This window comes from Melanotaenia boesemani, chromosome 13 (assembly GCF_017639745.1).
Source record: "Melanotaenia boesemani isolate fMelBoe1 chromosome 13, fMelBoe1.pri, whole genome shotgun sequence".
Taxonomy (NCBI): Eukaryota; Metazoa; Chordata; class Actinopteri; order Atheriniformes; family Melanotaeniidae; genus Melanotaenia; species Melanotaenia boesemani.
Window position 1 is genome coordinate 20,663,723 of NC_055694.1, and position 19,776 is coordinate 20,683,498.

Here is a 19,776-nt window from a genome sequence, read left to right on the forward strand (position 1 = left end):
TAGTGCATCATTGATCTGAAATGTTGGCCTGAGCTGTAAGGGCAGCTTTGAGTTAGTCCATCAATAGCAAGATATCTATAATCTACTTTTACTTTTTATATATATATATATATATATATATATATATATATATATATATATATATATATATATATATATATATATATATATTCAAATAGATAATCATTTTATTTGAATATAACACCTTACAATTCAGTAAAAAGGAAATAACATTATAAACAATACTGTGTATCTAGCAAGAGAAAAACGACAAAGTATGATAAAATGACTGATCTGATTTGCAAGCAAAAGTATGTGTAAAATAAAATAATTTTAACTAACTTGCAAATCTTACCCGCCCTGTTGATAAAAAGATAAATGGCTATTATATTTTGATTTTTTTCTGGTATATGGATTCCCCCACAATAAAAGACAAGAAAAAAGGCTTGAGCGGCAACAATAATTAACTTGGCTATCAAGGTAAGAAGAAAAAAAAATTGCAGAGACAATTTAAATAAAATTTAAGTAGCATTTATGTGGTGTGTTTGCTTAGTCCGTTTCTTCATTTGTGCCAGATTGGTAGGAAATGTACATTTAATTTTGACTTTTAGAAGAATAAAGTTAAGATGGAGAATGAATTAATGCCTCACAATGACCACCAGATAGAGGCAGAGAGTCGATTTTTGCTTAACAGCTAAAACAAGTACAGAAAGATTTGTTTGAAAATATTTTTTTAAAAAAACAATAAATGACCAAAACGTTTTCTCGTGTATTTACAATAGTTTTATAACTGAGCTCAACTTAAACTTTGACAGATACTTGTAATTAAGTGAAAACAGGTGGAGTTCAACTTGCATGAAACGGTTGGCATGCATGAGTTTTTAGGTGTTTATCCTCGCGAAGGGACTTCCTGTGGGTCTTATTTGCTCTAAACTGTCACTTCTGTCACCATCGATGATTGATTGGCGCTCACCTGTTGTGACGTCAGCAGCTCAGCTTAATGGGCGCCCTGCAAACAGAGGAGGAAGTGCGAGAGAAATGTGTGACAGTGAGACGGAGCAGTACTGCGGCCGCACCTTTTCACCGTCAGACTGCAGCTCGACCAGAACCGACGGACAAACCCGCTGATTAACACGGCTGCTGTTGGAGGCGCTCCTTTCTCAGGTAAGCTTGATGGACTCGGAGTTGGAACTGCGTGTCAGCTAAGGTAGTTATGACCCATGGGAATGTCAGGCAGACATTTTTCTCCCACTCTAATCCGTCTTTCAGGCTGCATAGTTATTGTAAACTCAAGACTGCGATTAGACGGACAAGAAAGTCATATCAAGCCAGTTGTTTACTTACTGTGTGGTTAGTACAGCGTTAAAGTGCTCAACGCTGATTTACTGTCATGAACGTGATTTTAAGCCTATGAAAACATGTTTAGAGTTGGGCTATCTGCAGAATTATGTGGTAATTTGTCAGCTCTTCCCACAGCAAATCAGGCACTCATCAGAAAAACTGAATTTGTTTAATTGTAGTTTCTTTGGTGCAAATTTGCTGTAGCAGGCCTTTCTGTGTGTTATGTGGGCAAGTGCAGGGTAGGAGTGAGAAATGAGTCATAGGTTAAGTCTCTTGATAGGAGTTTATGGATTGTGCTTTATTCCTCTCCTCATAAGATTTTTTCTGAATGCTGTAGGTATTGAAGGAGCTCAGGAGAGGGATACAGTATCACTGCTGGAGGACACCATGTCCCAAAGCAAATCAGACAGCTGTGAGGCCAACCAGGCTCCTCTAATTTTTGAGAATCAATTCTCCACAGAACTCCATATTCACGAGCCAGGTGATAACTGCTGCCAACCAGAAACCTTGCAGAAACCCCAGTCTGAAACATCGACACTACAGGAAGATACAGTGGATCGGATTGTTGTACCTCAGCAGGTGGTTTTGAGTACAAAGAGTCCTGCAGCACTGAAGGTTGGCACACATCAACTCATCCCAAAGAATTTAGCAATAACAAGCAGGCCTAAAAACCGCCACCACACCACAGTGGTGACGTTTCCAGTGGGACTAGAGAAATCCACCAGTAGGAACCACAGCCGACACTCAACCCAGGGACCAGATGTGTCTTGGGAGGATTATGACAGTGATGGAGATGGCTTTGCTTTGAGGAGGAACCGCAGGAACAAGTCGTACAGAGCAGCAGTGACTAGCATTGACATTGAAGCTATCACAGCAGAGCAAACAGCTCCCACCACACTGAAACCTGTTAATGAGGAGAAAGAAATTAGTCCTGGTCCAGCTCCCGCTCCTGGTCGCAAGGTACGTGCAGTACTCTACCGGTATACTTACTGGTTATAATAAATTAAAAAGCCTTAACAGATAGTTTTCTTTACAGTTATCTTTCAGTTGTTAGCTTATAAATATATAATAACAGGTGTATATCAGAAGCAGCGTTTCCCTGTAATCTACCGTTGTTTTTAATTGTTGAGAAATGAAAGAGGTAATGTACCATTCCTTGACTTTTGAATCAGTTTTCTTATTTTATCAGTCACAGCCAGCGTGCTGCCGATGACCAATGTTGAAATTCTCCTTTAGTCATGAGGATGATGACATGTTTCCATCGCTATTTCCTGCCTTCCAGACTGATGTACAAAAATTAATAGGCTAGGGTTTTTATATATACATAGTATGTTTAAGACTATAATTAAAAAGGTACACTTAAAAAAAAAAAAACAAAGAAACTAATGCTTTCTGTTGTCTCCTCTCTAGCGCACACTTGGAAGAAAGAAGAACCAGCGTGGTTCATTCAAAAATGGTATGTTTACTCGTGTCACTTTGTACCCTTGGCTAAATTTGGCTACATGACTACAGAGAGTTGGGAAATCATGACATTTTACATTTTCAAAATAAGATCGCAAAGGACTTGAATGTCACAGATTTTGTATATAATGAAAATGTTTAGTGCAAGCTGGATTTGATATGTGGATGGAACAATTTCTATGCCATTTCTTGGAAAAGAGCTTGAGGCAACAGGTCCAACAGGAAAGAAGTAGCTCTGAACGCTTTCAGCATGACAATTACCGGTGGATTGCTGACACTTGTGCTATACTCTCAGACACTGACACCAGCTTTAATTTTTTACTTGTTTTTAAAAGTTTTTTTTTTTTTTTTTTTTTTTTGTTACTATTTAAAAGGGGGTTGATTTAAAGAAGTGTCTCATAAAGCTGTTATATGTCTGGAGCAGCTGCTCAAAATCTACACAACTCCTCCTCCGGAAACAGTCCTGCTAAGTTACATCAGATTTTATCTGCATGTTTAACATGATAACAAACTTATAACTTTTTACTCACATTATCGTCACCTTAATATAATCTTCTAAATCTTCTAAAAGTGTAAATTCTGTGTTTAGAAAACTAGTAAGTTCACCCCTGCTGTCGTACATGTGGGATTTTGCAGTATAGTTTTCTATGTGAAGTGAAACTTCAGGGTTTTCATAAAGCTGTTATCTGTCTGGAGCAGCTGCTCAAAATCTACACAACTCCTCCTCCAGAAACAGTCCTGCTAAGTTACATCAGATTTTATCTGCATGTTTAACATGATTACAAACTTATTACCTTTTACTCACATTATCATCACCTTAATATAATCTTCTAAATCTTCTAAAAGTGTAAATTCTTTGTTTAGAAAACTAGTAAGTTCACCCCTGCTGTCGTACATGTGGGATTTTGAAGTATAGTTTTCTATGTGAAGTGAAACTTCAGGGTTTGTTGATGTTTTTGCCATCCTCAGCTACACCATGCCTCTACCAGGAGATGCGTGAGCGTGGGCTTCACTCCACCAACCAGGATGAGCTACTGGAAGACTTTGTGGTGGTGGAGCCTCCCGAGGAGGAACAGGGCATTGTAGTGAAGAGCTACAGACCAGCACAGCTCACCTGGAGCCAGCTGCCACAGGTAAACCTTTTAAATGGAATGACAGTACCATGCAAATCAAGCTCTTATCACAGCTCTCTGTTTGCACTCAGATTATGTGTTGTTGCATCTCGCTTTTACTTTCATTCTTTAAAGGGTAAACAGTTGCTTGACTTGTTCTACTTGCTGTATCTATGCAAATGTTACTGATTTTGCAGAAGTATTGCGCTGAAATACACAGAAAAATAGTGTAGTCTTAACTTTGGTTTTTGCTATTTAGTCATTTATTTTTATTTTGTCTTGCAAAGGTGAAGGACACTGATATTTTAACAGAAATCACGCCTCAAGAGAGAAAGAGACAAGAGGTAAGCGTGTGTCTATATATTTCCATATTTAACATTTCTAATGGGGACTTTCTGCACACTGAGGGGAAATTCATGCGATGCTACATGCTGACCCCTCAGTGGATGTCTGCATGTGTTAGCATGGGCTGCATGCTCTGCAGACTCCAGTTCTATGTGCATGCAAAGCCTTTTTTTGTGGAGAGACTGTTCAGGAGATGTGCCTTTCATCCACACATTTATTTTCATCAATAAGAGAGTATACCCACAAGGATACACAGATCATTATTATGTTCTTGTTTTAGACTTTTTCCTATTGTTCAGCCAAAAACAAGTCCAGACTCTGTTATTGCTCCTAATGCATGTGTACGACATAACAAAGCAGACTGATGCAACACAAATTGCAGTATGAAAAGCCCATTATTAAAGTCCAGATGAAGGCATGAACTGGACTAAACCCAATGGCACTTATATTTCTGTGGGGAATGAAAAATGTTTTGCATTGTGGGGCTACAATAGAAACAGGGAAAATAAAACCCATCCCTGTGTTTAACTCAACTAACATTGGTTAGTGATGTGGTATTGCACTTTCCTAAAGTCAAAAGATTTTTCAAGCAGCTATTTCTATAAAAAAAAAAAAAGGGATGAAGGTCACATTAACGCTTGAAAGCCTAAAATAGTTTAAATGTTAGTACCAAGTATGAGTTAAGTATAGAAAAGTCCACAAAATTATAACTCAGCCACTATCATTTCTATATTTGTTCATTCTTTTGAACCATACACACCTTAAATTTGTCTTTCCTGTTTTTTTATTTAATTCCAAAATCCTTCTAAAATCACTCTTAATCACAGATAGGGTTACATTATGTCAATACTCTGTTTGCTAATCTTTCTTTTGTAATGTGACCTCACCAGAAGTCTAAGATGTCAAATGTTGTGTCAATACCAAAGGTCTACCCTGTGTGTGCTCCTGTTGCTGAATAAAGCCACACCCTGCCAGTGTAATCATACATTGGCAGTCCCCTGAGCAGGTGCTTATTTTACATTTTTGTACCTTTAGACCCCTCATGGATTTAGTTTTAGTATTAAAGCAGTGGGCTCCAGATTGGCAACTTCCTGCAGATATGATACTAAAGCTGAATGCTATAAATACTGTTGTTTTGTGTGGTATACTTGATTCAGCTCAGTCCATGCACTTTGGTCTTCTCTGAGACACTTCACCTTTATTGGAATAAAGATTGTAGAAGGTGTGTCACCACCATGTGACTCTCACCTGATTTCTGTCATAGCTAGGGATGCATGTTATGGGACAGGAAAACAGAAAGATTATGACAGCAAAAGCCCACATTTGGGAAGTAAGAAGTGGAGAGTAAGTAAAGACGTTTGGTGTGTCATGGAGGTTCCCTGTCAGCCTACAAGCCTACATGGATAAGGTACAGTGGCTTGCAAAAGTATTCAACCCCTTTTTCATTACAACCAGTAACATAATGGACCAATAGATAATGGTATGAATGGGTGAGACAAATAAATAAATAAATAAATAAGCACGCAAACAAAACAGTAGCACCCCAGCTCCTTCAAGTGGGACTGGTTCTGCTGGTATTCAGAAATCGTTAAATCACTGGTTCTCAGTTAGATTGAGGTCCGGTTTTTGACTTGGCCATTCTAAAACATTTGTTTCCCCTTAAATCACAGAAGTGCTGTTTTAGCTTTGGCTCATTGTCAGAAAGATGAGCCCCAAGCACAATGCTGTCTGTTACCTTTAGTGGACAAACTTTTCAAGGCAGTTTTTTTTGTGGCACCATATTCTTTAAATTATGTGATGGTGGATTCAGTGATGGTCTGTGGGATTTTTTTTTTTTTTTTTTTTTTCCCCACAACTGACCTGTTTAGGTCTTTCACACTTAGTTTCATGCAGGTAGACCTAATTTAATTCATTATATGACTTCAGAAAGTGATTATTACCAGCACCAGAACTTCTTTAAGGGCCTCATATCAACAGGGGGAATACATATATATGTACCACTTTTTAGTTTTTATTTTGATTTTTACGATTTTATTTGTGTTTTTTATTTCCACTTTACCAATTTGAAGTATTTTGAGTAGTTTCATTACATAGGGCGAGAAACAGTTCATTCTAATTCCAAGATTATAATAAAAGAAAAAAACAAATAGGGGAAAAACAAAGTGGGGTTGAAGTTGAAGGTAAAGAGGGGTGTCAGCAGGTTCTGTGGAAGGCAAAATGCAATAGGACCCTATACAACCACAATGTGTTTTATTTAGTTTTAGTTTTGTTTTGTTTTGTTTGCACCTTTACACTCAATCGGGGAGGCTGTAACTCAGGAGGAAGAGTAGTCCTCTACCAAATGGAAAGTTGGTGGATCAATTCCAGGCTTCCCCTGGCTACATGTCAACGTGCAAGACACTGAACCCCATGCTGCTCCCCCGATGTGTCTATTGGGGTATGATTGTGTAAGAAAGGAGAAAAGCACAGTATAAAATCTGAGAAGTGCTGTTTGAGTGTGTGCTTGAATGTGATATGTAGTGCCAACGTGCTTTGCGTGGTCAACATGTGACTAAAAAAAGTGCTATATAAGTACAGTCCATTTACATTTTATATGTGATTCTTTAACAGGCCATTTTTGAGATCATCACCTCAGAGCATTCATACCTGCACAGCTTGGGCATCCTGGTACATCACTTCAAGAACAGCGATGCACTAAGGAAAACCATGACGACCACAGAGCACCACCACCTCTTCTCCAACATCTCTGTCATCCACAACATTAGCCAACGGTCAGCACAATACCTTTCTCTAACACTTTTTTTATTTTGATACGCTGATAAAATTATTTATTTCATTATCATCATAATAAAAGTTTTTTTTTAATGAAAGGTATTAATTGCCTATCATTTTGTTTTCTGTTAAGCATCTAACTTGTGCATGTGTGTCAGAATCTTTTAAAAATACCAGCAGGTTTGAGTAAAAAAGGATCTTATCAGAGAGAAAGAAGCAGAATAATAGTATCTTCATACAAGAATTGTTGTGCTTTTTCAGTAGAACCGCATATTGTGTGTTTTTATGTCATGGTATCACTTTGAATTCCCACTGAAACATGGTCTCAGGGAGAGTAAGTTTGTTTAAAGTTTTAGGTTGAGTATTTTCCCCTAGCATGTTCTTAGTATCCTGCAGGCAGGTTAACAAGTTTAGACACGCAAGCTAAACTGGTTCTGCTGCCTAGCTGCTCAGAGTGGTATTCCCGGGCTTTAAGATGGTAATATTTTTGAGAACTGCCTTTGTGTGCTGCTTTTAACTTAATAGATCAAGTTTTATCAGCAACAGAAGAAGCAAGTTTCCCTCTTTGATTCTGAGAGAGTAAAATAGGATCTGTCAGGGGAGATTCTGTTTGACAAGTCTGGTCAACTCACAGCATCTGTATGTGAATTTGCCATTTAGTTTCTTCCTGGGTGGGGCTGTTTTGTTTTAGGTATCATTTTACAACTTTATGTTTAAAAAGAAAAGGCCGAAACCTGCCTTTACTGATGTGCTAAAAATGGAAAGGCTTTTATGATTTGGCACAAAGGGACTATGTGGATGTTGTAGTGAAAAAAAATGTTACATTAATTCTGTATAAAGGCACAATGGCTGACAAATAATTTTTAATAGTTACAAAATTATGCAATAACAAAGGTGACTTTAGTTTATCTGCAGCATCATTGTGTAAATACATTGTAATACAAATAAAGTATTCTAAATTTAGCGTAAGGATTTGATTGTTGTACATCCCTCTGATGCAACCAGCTACAAGGGGAAAACCCTCATACGCTCATCTCTATGTGGTGTAAGTGAACTTGTAACATTTTTACTTAGATGTTATAATTCATTTTAGCCCCAACACGCTGAGCTGTGTGTATACCGGTTGCATCACTGATTTGTTGGATTTTCAGTTTTTTTAAGGACCTGGAACAACGTCACAATGAAAACCCAGTAATCCGAGACATCAGCGACATAATTCAGAACCATGCTGCCCATCACTTTGAACCCTACATTGTCTACTGCTCCAATGAAACCTTCCAACAAAGGACGCTTCAGAGGCTGCTGTGAGTGGCAGAACAAACTAAAACAAGCTCTTGTGTGACTCCTGTAACACGACAGAATGCGCTGAACTTTTCTCTTTTTGTGTCTCTTAGGAACAATAATACGGCATTCAGAGATACTCTGAAGCAAATCGAGACTAGTTCTGAGTGTGGAGGCCTCCCCATGCTTTCCTTCCTCATCCTACCCATGCAGAGAGTAACCAGGCTGCCACTGCTGCTGGATGTTAGTTTAATGTTTACCCTCATAAATGAACATGCTCTCAAATATATAAATATATATATAAATATATATATATATATATATATATATATATATATATATATATATATATATATATATATATATATATATATATATATATATATTATACACATATTTCCTGAAATTACCTGAACATGTCTGTGTGAGGTAGATACACTGGTGTGGTTATAGTATCTGTTACTATGAACTGGAATGTGAACAAAGCTTTACGTAATCTCCAAAAGACATCAAGTTGAGACATTTCTTGTATATTTTAAGCAATATAACAGACAAGGAAAAAAGTTGAACTATTTTAAAAGTTTTAACTATTGTCATTTTGGCTGTTGCCATCTGCCATAGTCAGTATTTAGTGATATCAACATTGGCAAATATTACCGCATTAAATGCTGAAATATCCATCTATTTACCCTGTAAATGCCTTCTACCTCCAGAGATTTATAAGTCTGCATGTGCTTAGTTTTAATGGTCAGTTTTGGCCTCTTCAGATCATTATCCTATTGTAGAAGCCATCTTTTTTACATCATCTTTTAGTTTACATATTTTATGAGATGATTATAATTGATACTTCATTAATCCCAATTGGGAAATTGTTAGTGTATCATATGCAAATTACACTACGAGTAGTGGGCCATTTTTCAGCAACCAGGGTGCAGTTGGGGATAAAGGACCTCTGTCTATATGTCTGTCTTTAGTTTAGTTGAATGGCAGCACAGTTACCAGGTACTGCCAACTAGCAGTTTTCTGAAAGTTTTCTTCTTTAACGTGGCCTTTAACTGCCAGTCCTAATGATAGGCAGCTGTTCAGAGAAGCCACAAGCTGTGGATTGTTCATATGAGGCCTGAGTGGGCTAATCATTTTTGAGTCATTGAATATGTATTGCTTTGACATTTGAAAATGGTCGGGCCTTAAAATAACTGATCCATTTTTTACCTATGGCTTATGTTTAAGTGTAAACTTCTCACATTATCTCACAATGTTCTCCAGTTGTAGCCATTAATAATGAAAATGAGATGAAGGTCATTTGCCAACAGAAGAAAGTAATATTTTAACTTTTTCCCCTTTTTGTCTTCAGACAATCTGCCAAAAAACGAAACCTCAGACAGCGGAGTACTTTGCTGCTTTGTGGGCCCTGCAAGCTATGAGCAAGGTATAGATGTTGACAACTCAAATAAATGCTTTGAAAACACTCAAAAGTCACGTGTCTGTGTTTCTGTGATTGTTTAGTTGTAACTGCTACAATTATCACCTTGACAGTTGGTCACTAGCTGCAATGATGGAGCAAGGCGGATGGAGAGGACAGAGCAGATGTATACTATCCAGAAGCAGATGGAGTTTGGAAAAATCAAGGTACGAACTGAGCATGTTTCTGCAGAGACGCATTCAGGGTTAGATTAGGTTGTTATGTTGTATGAACGGCAGGAAGCATAAATCTACATGGACAAAGCTTTGAAATGATTTTACGCCTGTAATGATAGAGCCAGTCTGGTACAGAGAAGGACTTCTTGGTTTTCTTGGCTAACCATGTGTTCTCACAGCCTTTCCCACTGGTGTCATCATCACGCTGGTTGAAGAAGCGGGGTGAGCTCGCCATCTCCACTGAGGAGCTCAGCATATGGAGGGCTTTCAGCACCAGAAGCTACTACCTGTTTCTCTTTAATGATGTACTGATTGTCACTAAGAAGAAAACGTGAGTTCACATGCACAGCTTGTTTATTTATATTTTTCACTTAAGTTGAATAACATTTTGTTGATAAAGATGAAAATGTGTTTTTAATGAATGGGGCAAACTGATGTTGCTATGTCACAAAATGCTTTAGTGATCTTAAAAAGGGAGCTGGTAGCTGCACATGTTTTCCAAGAGACTTCACTGACTTTGTTTTATAATAGCTTGTGAAAATATAAGCAAATATTCTCCAACACATCCAATCAAAATGCACAATTTAGAGTCTGAGCAAATGAAATCACATGTAAGACTAAAGAGCAAACCTGTTTGGGCATCAGCTGTTGAAGAATAGTGGATGATGTCACTTATGGTGTATTAAAGTAATGTGGTCATTTTTAGGTGACTTTTTAGGTGAATAAAATAAAAGGGGTCTGAAACTAAGTGGATCCAGCTGCTGGCAGGGAGCATGAGAAGTGGATGGAAAAGGGACAGCAAGGAGAGAGGATGGATGTGGTGTGTGCATACTTGAGATTCTTCAATCTTGCATTAAGCTAGTCAGCTCGGCTGGGTACAGCTGTCTGTTTTGAATTAGGGAGAAAGCAAACAATGTCAGCTCAGAGAAGGAGTTGCCTACAACATTGGAGTCATTTTAGTGCTTCCACAGTCAACATTGTGACCTAGTCCCTCGGCATCAGGTGATAAAATATTAGATGCTTTAAAAGCAGTTATCCAAGGAATATAGTTTAACTATTTTTTATGTGTGTATATATATATGTTTAGTCAGAGTATTACTGATTCCGTCCCTACATGCTGCAGCCAGTGACTGAACATAATAAAGTCATGATTTTCTGTCTGTCCAGTGAGGAGAGCTTTGTGGTGCTGGACTATGCTACTCTGGAGAATGTGGAAGTGGAAGTCGGGGAGGAAACAGATGTACAGATGTCTCCATCTGCCAAAACCAACTCCAGCAACCTTTCCTTCAAACTGAAGATGAGCAGGAACAGCGAGGGGAGATCAGAGCGAATCTCCTTAGTAGCTGACTCCAGGTACTGCTGCCCTAAGCCCCCATCTAATGTTTTTATAGCTCCAATATTCACTTAATGTACCAGAGATGGGAGTTGACATTTGAAAACACATCTGGAACTCCATCCACTTATGACTTCTATCAATCTGTCACAGAACTGAACAGAAATAAATACAACTACAGGCTTAATCTTTTGAATATCTAGTTATAGATGCAATTAATTCACATTGCCACCCACACATACACTCTGAAAATGGGCCATTATGTGTTTGGCTCCCTCTGCTGACAACGTCTTAACTGCAACCTGCTGCCATGTTTTACAAAAACAGACTTCATTGTATAAACCTCTGATTCTTTTTTTTTGCCAAGGGTGGACCGTGCACGCTGGATAATCGCTCTGACAGAGAACAAGCAGACGGGTGTATTGACTTACAGAGATGGTAGGTCTGCATGCTTTAATTACATGGAGAAATTCTAAATGTAAGTGTGGCCATCCTTTTCAAGGACTTCATGAAAGATTTCTCTGGAAAGTAATTATGTGCTATCATTTGCAGTTATTTGTTAAAACTGGATCAGATGGCTAAATGACTTTTGAACAGACATGAGATACGTTTTCTTTTAAATGAATCTGTTTAATTAAAGTCTTACACTCTGATGCCACAGCTTTAAAGATTTTGATGTGACCGTTACAGTATATTTTCGTTACTGTGTGAATGTTTTCATGTTCTACAACTTAACGTAGACAAAAAGGGTTAAAAGTTGCTGGAAGGGTTTTACGTCTGTTTAATTTTAGGCCCTTAACCTTAATAAAATAAAATGTCTTAGATCAGATTCTGACATTAAAGCAAAGAACCAACAAAGGCTTATGTGGAACATGGTTTTTGTTTTTAACAATCTAAACGGATACCTATTAAAGACCACTTACCAGACATAAATTTTAGTTATATAAACAATTCAATGCATCAATGTTTTAGATCTACCGCAGTATGAGGCCACCAAAGCCTACATGCCAAAGGAGCCAGATGAACTTGGCCTGCGACAGGCTGAGCTTGTCATCGTCCTGCAAAAAGAGGAAGGTGAGTTCTACATGGCTCCATCACTAAATAAGAAGCATCACATTGTGCTTGACACTTGTCACCCTCTAAATTTCACATTAAAGCAGACAACTGTTTTAATTCATTTTCCCGTGTTCTTCCTAGCATGGTGCTATGGGGAGAGAATGCGGGACGGAGAAAAGGGCTGGTTTCCTGCAAACTGTGCCACAGAGATTACCAACCCCACTGCCATGGAGGACAATGTACAACGTATGAAGCGGTTGCGCAAAGAGACAAATGTTTGAATGGCCAGTGGGCATACCATGTCAAGATTTGCTAGAGTGGACAAAATGCACACACTAGTAGATTAGCACTCCATATTCAGGTTTTTCCAGACAGTTGCTATTGAATCAGATAGGAAAATAATTACCATAAGTTTTTTTTTTTTTTAAGTCAGCACTGGACAAACTTCACAACAGCCTTAACAGACCATGTGTCATGTTTCTAGAAAATGTAGCCATGAGGTTTCTGCTTCATTTAGTTTTTTGTACATTGTTCAGACCGAATTATTTTTAAATTTAAAAAAACTTGCTGCAGAGCCATCTATTAAAGCTTTGTGTTCACCCTGAGTGTGCGTCGAATATATGCTGCACATTTAGAAAAGCAGCATTCCTAACCCAGTGGACCTTTTTACTCATGCAACTTAGTTCTGATGTTCCTGTATAAATGTAATGTTTTTCCTGCATTGTAAAATGGATCTTTAGTCTCAAAATTTGGGCATGCCAAAGTCAACTCTAGTAGTATGTACACTGAAAAGCTGAGTATTTTACGAATAAAACGTCCTGCATCTGCTTGCAATCAAACCTCAAGATGGGGCCTATTGCCAAATACTTGTTACATTTCTTGCATGACAAATCATGAAGACTTAAGTAGATGCAGTTTAGAAAGTATACCTTTGTTTTCTATATGTGTAGACAAACCTTCAATCTATAAGCTTGAAATCTGATGCTTTGATGGCCTGTATACTTGAATCAAATAAAAACCACCACTACAGACAAGTTTTCTGGTTTCTTGAGTTTTATTTGAGCTTGCATTTTGTTAAAATGTTTTGAATACATAAAAAGTTATTTAAAAATGTCAAACTGACCAGATATCAAATTCAATTTTATCTTTAAAAACGATTTGGTGTAAAAACTTAGGACAGGTTTAGAAAAACATTTGTTGTTTCCCCAAAACATTGTAGCTGTCACATAAAAATAATGGGAAAAAAAAACAAGTCTGCATAGATTCTGCAGGCCATTGGTGGTAATCTGGTCAAACACATGGTGCAAGCTTGTGACGATCGTCAAGTCAAATTTTTATTGCTCAGATCTTGATGTTTCTTCTTGTTGACAGAAAAAAAAACTGTAAAAGAGTAAAGGCATTTTAGCCAACAGTTCATCTGTATGTTGTACATTCATTCAATGTTATAACCATTAGGGGTTTCTTATTTGGCACTCTGCATAATGACATGCCTGAAAATGTGCATTACTACCAGATAGCAGAAAAGCATCCAAAAGTTGTTGCTCATATGAAAGCCAGCCAAAAGGGAGAGGACTTTATGGTGCCTGACAGTTTGCTTTATCAAATCCACTGAATGACCTCTTTCGTTGGAACACCCACTGGTGATCTCCCTCCTCTCAGAAAGAAAATAAATTATAAAAAAAAAAAAAGAAAAAAAAGTGGCTTCACATGAGCATCAGCTTTTGTGGAGGGGGTGGTCCATTGATAAGCTAGACAGCTACAAAACCCCTCTGGAGAACAATGACAAAAATGTTTTTCACTGTGGTCAGTCACTGATTGTGAAACTGAAAGCACAGACTTCAGACTTACCCGGACGATGGTAAAAGATGGTAGGTGCCGGTGGGCATGTTGTTTCCTACTCAGCCCCACCCTGCTGGGCCTCGGGAGCGGACGTTTTCTCTGCAGATGGGTCACCCGTCTTGGCCTCCTTGTTGTCCTGGCCAGGTTTGCCACCAGTCTGTTGGCGTCTGCGGCGGTAGTTGTAGTTACGACGATAGCGCCGCTGGCGTGGCTGTTGATTCTGACCACTTTCGCCGCCTTGGTTCTCCTTGTCCTCCTCACCATCCCGCACTGGTCTGGGACGGGGTGGACCTCTAGAGTAAACAGGCAATAAGGAAGATTTAAGCTACTGGTTGAACTATTAAGTAGAAAAATAATGCATAGAACACAATCATATGGACAAGATGCCACTTTAAAATAACAAGAATTGTAGATAAAACAAACAAATTTTTTTGCAAATGCTGACATACTGCTGCTATTTGAGGTTTGGCTGCAATAAAAGGAGAGCTTCTCTGGCCAAATGTGTGGCACTTTTGCTAGTGTCACACGTGGCCCCAAAACTGATCAAAAGAAACCAACACTTCACTCTACCAATTATTGCTGCCCTCCATCAATGAAGCAAACATGCAAACCTTGGTCTGAACCTTGGTCGGAAGTCTCTGTAGTAGTTCTGCCTCACTGGTTTGTTCCCCTGGTCTGGACCTCCCTGGCTCTCGTCACCCTCACCTCCCTGAAAGTAAACAGATTAAACAATAGCAGGCATAGGTTCTTTAAGTGTCAACAGTTGTAATGAAACTGGGAGATTTATTGTCTAGTAGATTGAGTGTTTCTACAAAGCTGAGTAGATGGGGTCTATTTGAGTCCATTTGCATCATACTGGTAAGACCCCCGATACACCAAGATTTGTTGATCACAACCACGTGAGTGTAAGAGAGGAGAGGGTTAAGAGGCAAGTATGACATGATCAAGTGCCCTGACTTTGTCATAGGACAACTGGGTTTCTGCTTCAGGATAGTAGCCCTCTGACAGCATACCTCAGTCATCTCTCCGCGTGGTGCGTTGGTGTACGGGGGCCGGCGGCCGTAGCGTCTACGTACAAAGTATGGCGGGTAGCGCCGTCTTCCAGGGTACGTGGGTCTGCGCTGTTGTTGCTGCGAGTCTCCTTCAGGGGCGCTGTCTCCCCCCTCTCTGCCTCCTTTGTCACGTCCTCCACTGCCAGGCTCGCCTTCTCCATCGCTTGGATAGTTCTCTGGATAGTCTCCTCCACGGGGAGGGCCCCTCCTCCGGGGGTAACGCCTGTAGCGGTTCCTGTCAGCGGCATACTTACTTCCCTGGACTGCAACGCCTCCTGGGCCAGTGACATTTGCTGCTTCTGCTCCCTATGCACAGAAATTATTTATTGCAACTGACAGCCATGACAGAAAATACACAAGATATTTTCTTTAGAAGGTACTAAACAAAACAAGGAAAAGAATATGTGAATAAAATCCACACTGACCTTCTCTCCTTCGACTACATCAAACTCCACAGTTTCTCCATCTCCAACACTGCGAAGATATTTTCTCGGGTTGTTCTTTTTTATGGCTGTCTGAAATCATCAATAAATCAGATGTTAAACTTCTTAATCAGAGATATTTGTTTTTGTTTTTTAAACAAGAATATAACACTACTATCAACTTACCTGGTGTACAAAAACGTCCTCTTTTGTATCATTCCTAAACAAGGAAGAACAGTTTTAAGTTAATATCTTGCTGAGCCGTTCAATGTAACACCGCCTCTACAAACAGATTGCAAATAAGCTGGCAAGTGCAAGGATTAATTAAGTACTGCCGTTTCAACAGTATGGAGAGCAGAAGAAAAATTAATCTGGTCAGCTCTGTAACCAAAGCATAACCATAATAGGATTGAGAATGTTCTTTCTTTACTCACGCCCACACAAATTATATCAAGAGTCTCTATGAAGCAAAAACAGCAAAAGGTTCACTTACCTATTGATAAAACCATATCCATTCCTGACGTTGAACCATTTGACTGTACCCAAGACTTTTGTTGCTGAAATGAGACATACACTTAATTAAATAAACTAAACAAATTAAGTAATTTCAGTGCAACACTTAATATAACTCCTGTTTTCTACCAATAGGTGAACAGTTTTAAACATCAAAAGATGACTAACAAAGTAATTAAATAAAACATCATGAAAACTAGCCATGGCCACACATTATGTTGAAGTTATATTTAACTTCCAACTGTCACTCTTATTATAGATGCTGATGCTTAGGAGTGCCTAGTGCCAGCTGCTCCCGGTGTGAGACATGAACCATAATGAGCAAGAGAACACACTACTTAGGGCGGATTTATGGATTCAACACTATCCTCCTCATGGTTCCAGATTGTCTCGCAGAACTGTGATATGCATGTCATAGACGGAAGCAGGGAGTACGCTGAGGAAGCCTCATGCGTTTCTGATGTTGCAATACTACAGACCTACTGCCCCATTTTCTGACGTAAAGCTCAGGACGTGAGCTTTCACACGTGGTAGAGTCGCACCCGGATACTTTAGCAAGCAGCAGCCTCCCCTCGCCTGTTAGCTTAGCTATGTAGCTCCGAGTATGAGAACCATGTGGTTGGAGTGGAGCCAGTAGACGCAAATGAACATAACACGCCAGACAGTATCTACTGTGAAATTTAAATGTTTTCGAAGTGAGACGAAAACGAGCACTAGTTATTCTGTCTTCGTCATTAATAACAGTCAAGTGGCAACATAAAATCGCCACCACACGGCGGACATTTTGGGTGGCCCTTTCAGCCATGTAAATAGCTACAGTTAGCTGGCTAGGCTAATATGGCTTCGGTAGCTATCGAAGAGCAATCGTTAAGAATCTAGGCCACAGTAACAGCCCAGAAATTCGACCAAAACTAGACAACCAATGACATGTGTAACCAGGGAGGTTGAGAATCGATATTAAATAGAATAGTTTGCCCGACTGGACCGGACAAATGTGTGTGTTCCGACTATTTAGAACAAAATACTCAAACATGGAATCAGGTTCTTCCCTGCGAACAAAGGGATAGTAAGCAGCTAACGTTTGTAGCCAGTTAAGTTGTAGGTAAGAAATGAGACTGTGCGCTTTTCAGGCTGCCACGCTACTAACAGTTACCGTTGAGGTTCCAACCGTTCAGGGTCAACCCCTATATTTTAAAGACTATGGTGGGAATGTAAACATACTGGTCCCGATAAGGGCTAGATTTAACTCTAACGATTCTCCATGTGACGGACGGTTGGATTCAAAGGTATCTCTAGCGGATATTTGACGTGAGGAGGCCGATGAACAGAGAAAATGCACAGGCTGAAATCCGTGCTTTATTTGAATACTCACACGATCTATTTCGAAATTAAAATTTAATAAACAGGTTAAAGTAATGAAAAATTTAAAACTATCTTTAATTAAGTATACCGGTCGGGCTTTAGGATGACATTAGCCTTCCGCCAAATGGATTTTTTTTTTATTCGATATCGCCAGTTAGCATTAATATTAGGACTACGGTTTGGCTACTTAACTAATTATTATAAGTTTAAGTAAAACACAATATTTTATTGAACCATTCAATTAAAAATACAATCCCAAAGATTACCTAAAACCGACTAATGTGAAAGTTCACGTAATGTGTATTTATTTTATTCTTTCAAATTCAGAAATGCTTACAATGAGCGACATCATCATATTGTTTTACTTTACAGTCAATTCAGCCACGGGTCGGATTAGTGGAAAGAGCAACCACCACTTTGGCGCATCGCCCTACTTTAACACAAAACATGTAGCTATATAGTTAGCTTAACTAGCTTCAACAGTCTTACCGATGACCTTCTTATCCCCCGCGGAAGCTGCGGCTGCCGGGCTGGATGGGCTTTCCGCATCGGCAGCAGGCTGCGGCGGTTGTTGTGTCTCGGCCTCGCTGCTCATGGTTACTACTGGTTGGTAATGGCTTCTGCCGGCGGCGGCTCTCTGCTATTTTTCCCGGTGCTAGATGGTAACCTGGGCCGGCGGTGGTGGGGGCTACTGCCTTCGGGCTCTCAGCTTTCCTCTTTCCGCTCCCGTTGCCGATCGAACTGGGCAGAATGAGTAACAGTGCCGGGGAATGTTCCTGTTGGAAGGTCCGCCCTACTCACATGCCAATTGGCTGGAATCTGAAATGTAGATGAAATCGACTTCTAATTGGTTCAGACAACGGCCAATCTCGTTGGATCGAAGCGTTTGCTGAAATGATTGGTCAAAGAGATTGTACCTGTCTATTTTCACCGCCCTGTAGTGATGTCAAAGCCAGTCAAACCAGACAGATAAGCTTGACCCTTTTGAACGTGTCTTCCAGAAAGTCAAGTTAAAGGGGTTTTACTTGAACATGACACTAAACTTAGATTAGTTTTACATACTGACACAAACGGCTAGCTTTCGTATTGGTGTCTGACCAATTTCGTGTTAAATTTGATACATTTTAACAGAATTGTCATACATTAACACACACATTGGTGACATGCCACATGTGCTGCATTTGAGTGTGGGGAGAGCCACACTCAATAAATGCAGCACCGTAGAACTTTTTTTTCAGTGACAAATGACCAGTTTAAAAGAAGAAAGGGAAACCCTTAATATTTGTTCCTGAATATGACAATCTTTTAGTCATTTTGACACTTTTTACAACTGCAGCTGGAGGTTCTTATGGTGGCACTCTAAAAAAATCACCAGTAATACCGTATTCTGAAACATTAAAACACAAAATGTGTGAATTAAACAATGAAAGTGACTATTATTGAGATGTGGTACTACCACACTTTGTATTATGTTGTCCAAGATAAAAGGTTATCCAAAGGTTGATTTCACCCCAGTGAAACAAAAATGTATAAACAGTTAATACACTGACCATATGTGATTGAATCTTGTAATCTTTTGGTAGAGATTATTTCAGTCCTGCTCTGTGTACAGTTTCTACGAAATTATCATTTTATGCGTACACAAAAACTAAATTGTGATTGAGTCCTACGGTCATTTTGTGTGAATTCAGAAAGTCCACTTCCACTAACACAAAGTAGACAAACCCAGACTGAGAGCGAGACAACTCCACCCCAGCTCCCCCTGCTCTATTGTCATGTTAATGCTCCATTGGCACCGTTTATGAGCACTGGCCGATGTGTGAAGAGCTTGCTGTTAACGACCGAGCTTCTCACTCCCACACACAAAAATAAACCCCAGAAGGCCTTCCCATGGAGAGAACCCCTTTTTGAAGAAAAAAAAAAACCTTCTTCCTGCCTCCATAAGAACAGAGACTCCATCTGAAAGGTTTTCTTTATGCCAAGGGAACGATGTCCAAGGCAGTAGAGGGGAGAGCATGAGTGGGGGATGGGGTCTGGAGGCTTGGATTTGTATAGAGGGCTAGGATACATGAGGTAGCTGCAAGTTCAGCAGAGGATTGCTTGGCAGTGGAGTGTGTGCCCTCATTTGCTCCATAGCTACAAGGCTGACATTAATACAATTAATTATCACAGTGTACAACATATCTTTGTTTAATTGCTGATAAAGTTCTCTGAAAACCTGAGCGTTAAAGCAAATGGTTAATTTTTTC

The 19,776-nt window shown here is 39.3% G+C and overlaps 2 protein-coding genes across 5 annotated transcripts; one reads left to right on the forward strand and one right to left on the reverse strand.

Annotated features, from left to right (window-relative positions):
- The first annotated feature begins 984 nt into the window (after positions 1 to 984).
- Positions 985 to 13,381, forward strand: arhgef16 (Rho guanine nucleotide exchange factor (GEF) 16). Its single transcript, XM_042003296.1, has 15 exons — positions 985 to 1,164; positions 1,679 to 2,301; positions 2,752 to 2,797; positions 3,772 to 3,935; positions 4,202 to 4,258; positions 6,870 to 7,030; positions 8,183 to 8,335; positions 8,426 to 8,555; positions 9,667 to 9,741; positions 9,849 to 9,941; positions 10,130 to 10,281; positions 11,118 to 11,303; positions 11,651 to 11,721; positions 12,256 to 12,357; positions 12,481 to 13,381. The coding sequence occupies exons 2-15, from the start codon at positions 1,729 to 1,731 to the stop codon at positions 12,618 to 12,620; spliced, it is 2,103 nt and encodes a 700-aa protein (XP_041859230.1). The 5' UTR covers positions 985 to 1,164; positions 1,679 to 1,728; the 3' UTR covers positions 12,621 to 13,381.
- Positions 13,375 to 18,284, reverse strand: ybx1 (Y box binding protein 1). 4 transcript variants are annotated; one of them, XM_042003300.1, is made up of 8 exons: positions 18,017 to 18,284; positions 16,146 to 16,209; positions 15,839 to 15,872; positions 15,656 to 15,745; positions 15,255 to 15,536; positions 14,802 to 14,887; positions 14,188 to 14,471; positions 13,375 to 13,719 (listed from the first exon to the last, which is right to left on the reverse strand). In XM_042003300.1, exons 1-7 carry the CDS (start codon positions 18,120 to 18,122, stop codon positions 14,234 to 14,236), a joined length of 900 nt encoding a protein of 299 aa, XP_041859234.1. In that variant the 5' UTR covers positions 18,123 to 18,284; the 3' UTR covers positions 13,375 to 13,719; positions 14,188 to 14,233. The 4 variants fall into 4 exon arrangements, with proteins under 4 accessions (XP_041859234.1, XP_041859233.1, XP_041859232.1 ...); XM_042003299.1 differs by having other exon boundaries at positions 14,790 to 14,887; XM_042003298.1 differs by having other exon boundaries at positions 15,192 to 15,536.
- Between the last annotated feature and the right edge of the window lie 1,492 nt (positions 18,285 to 19,776).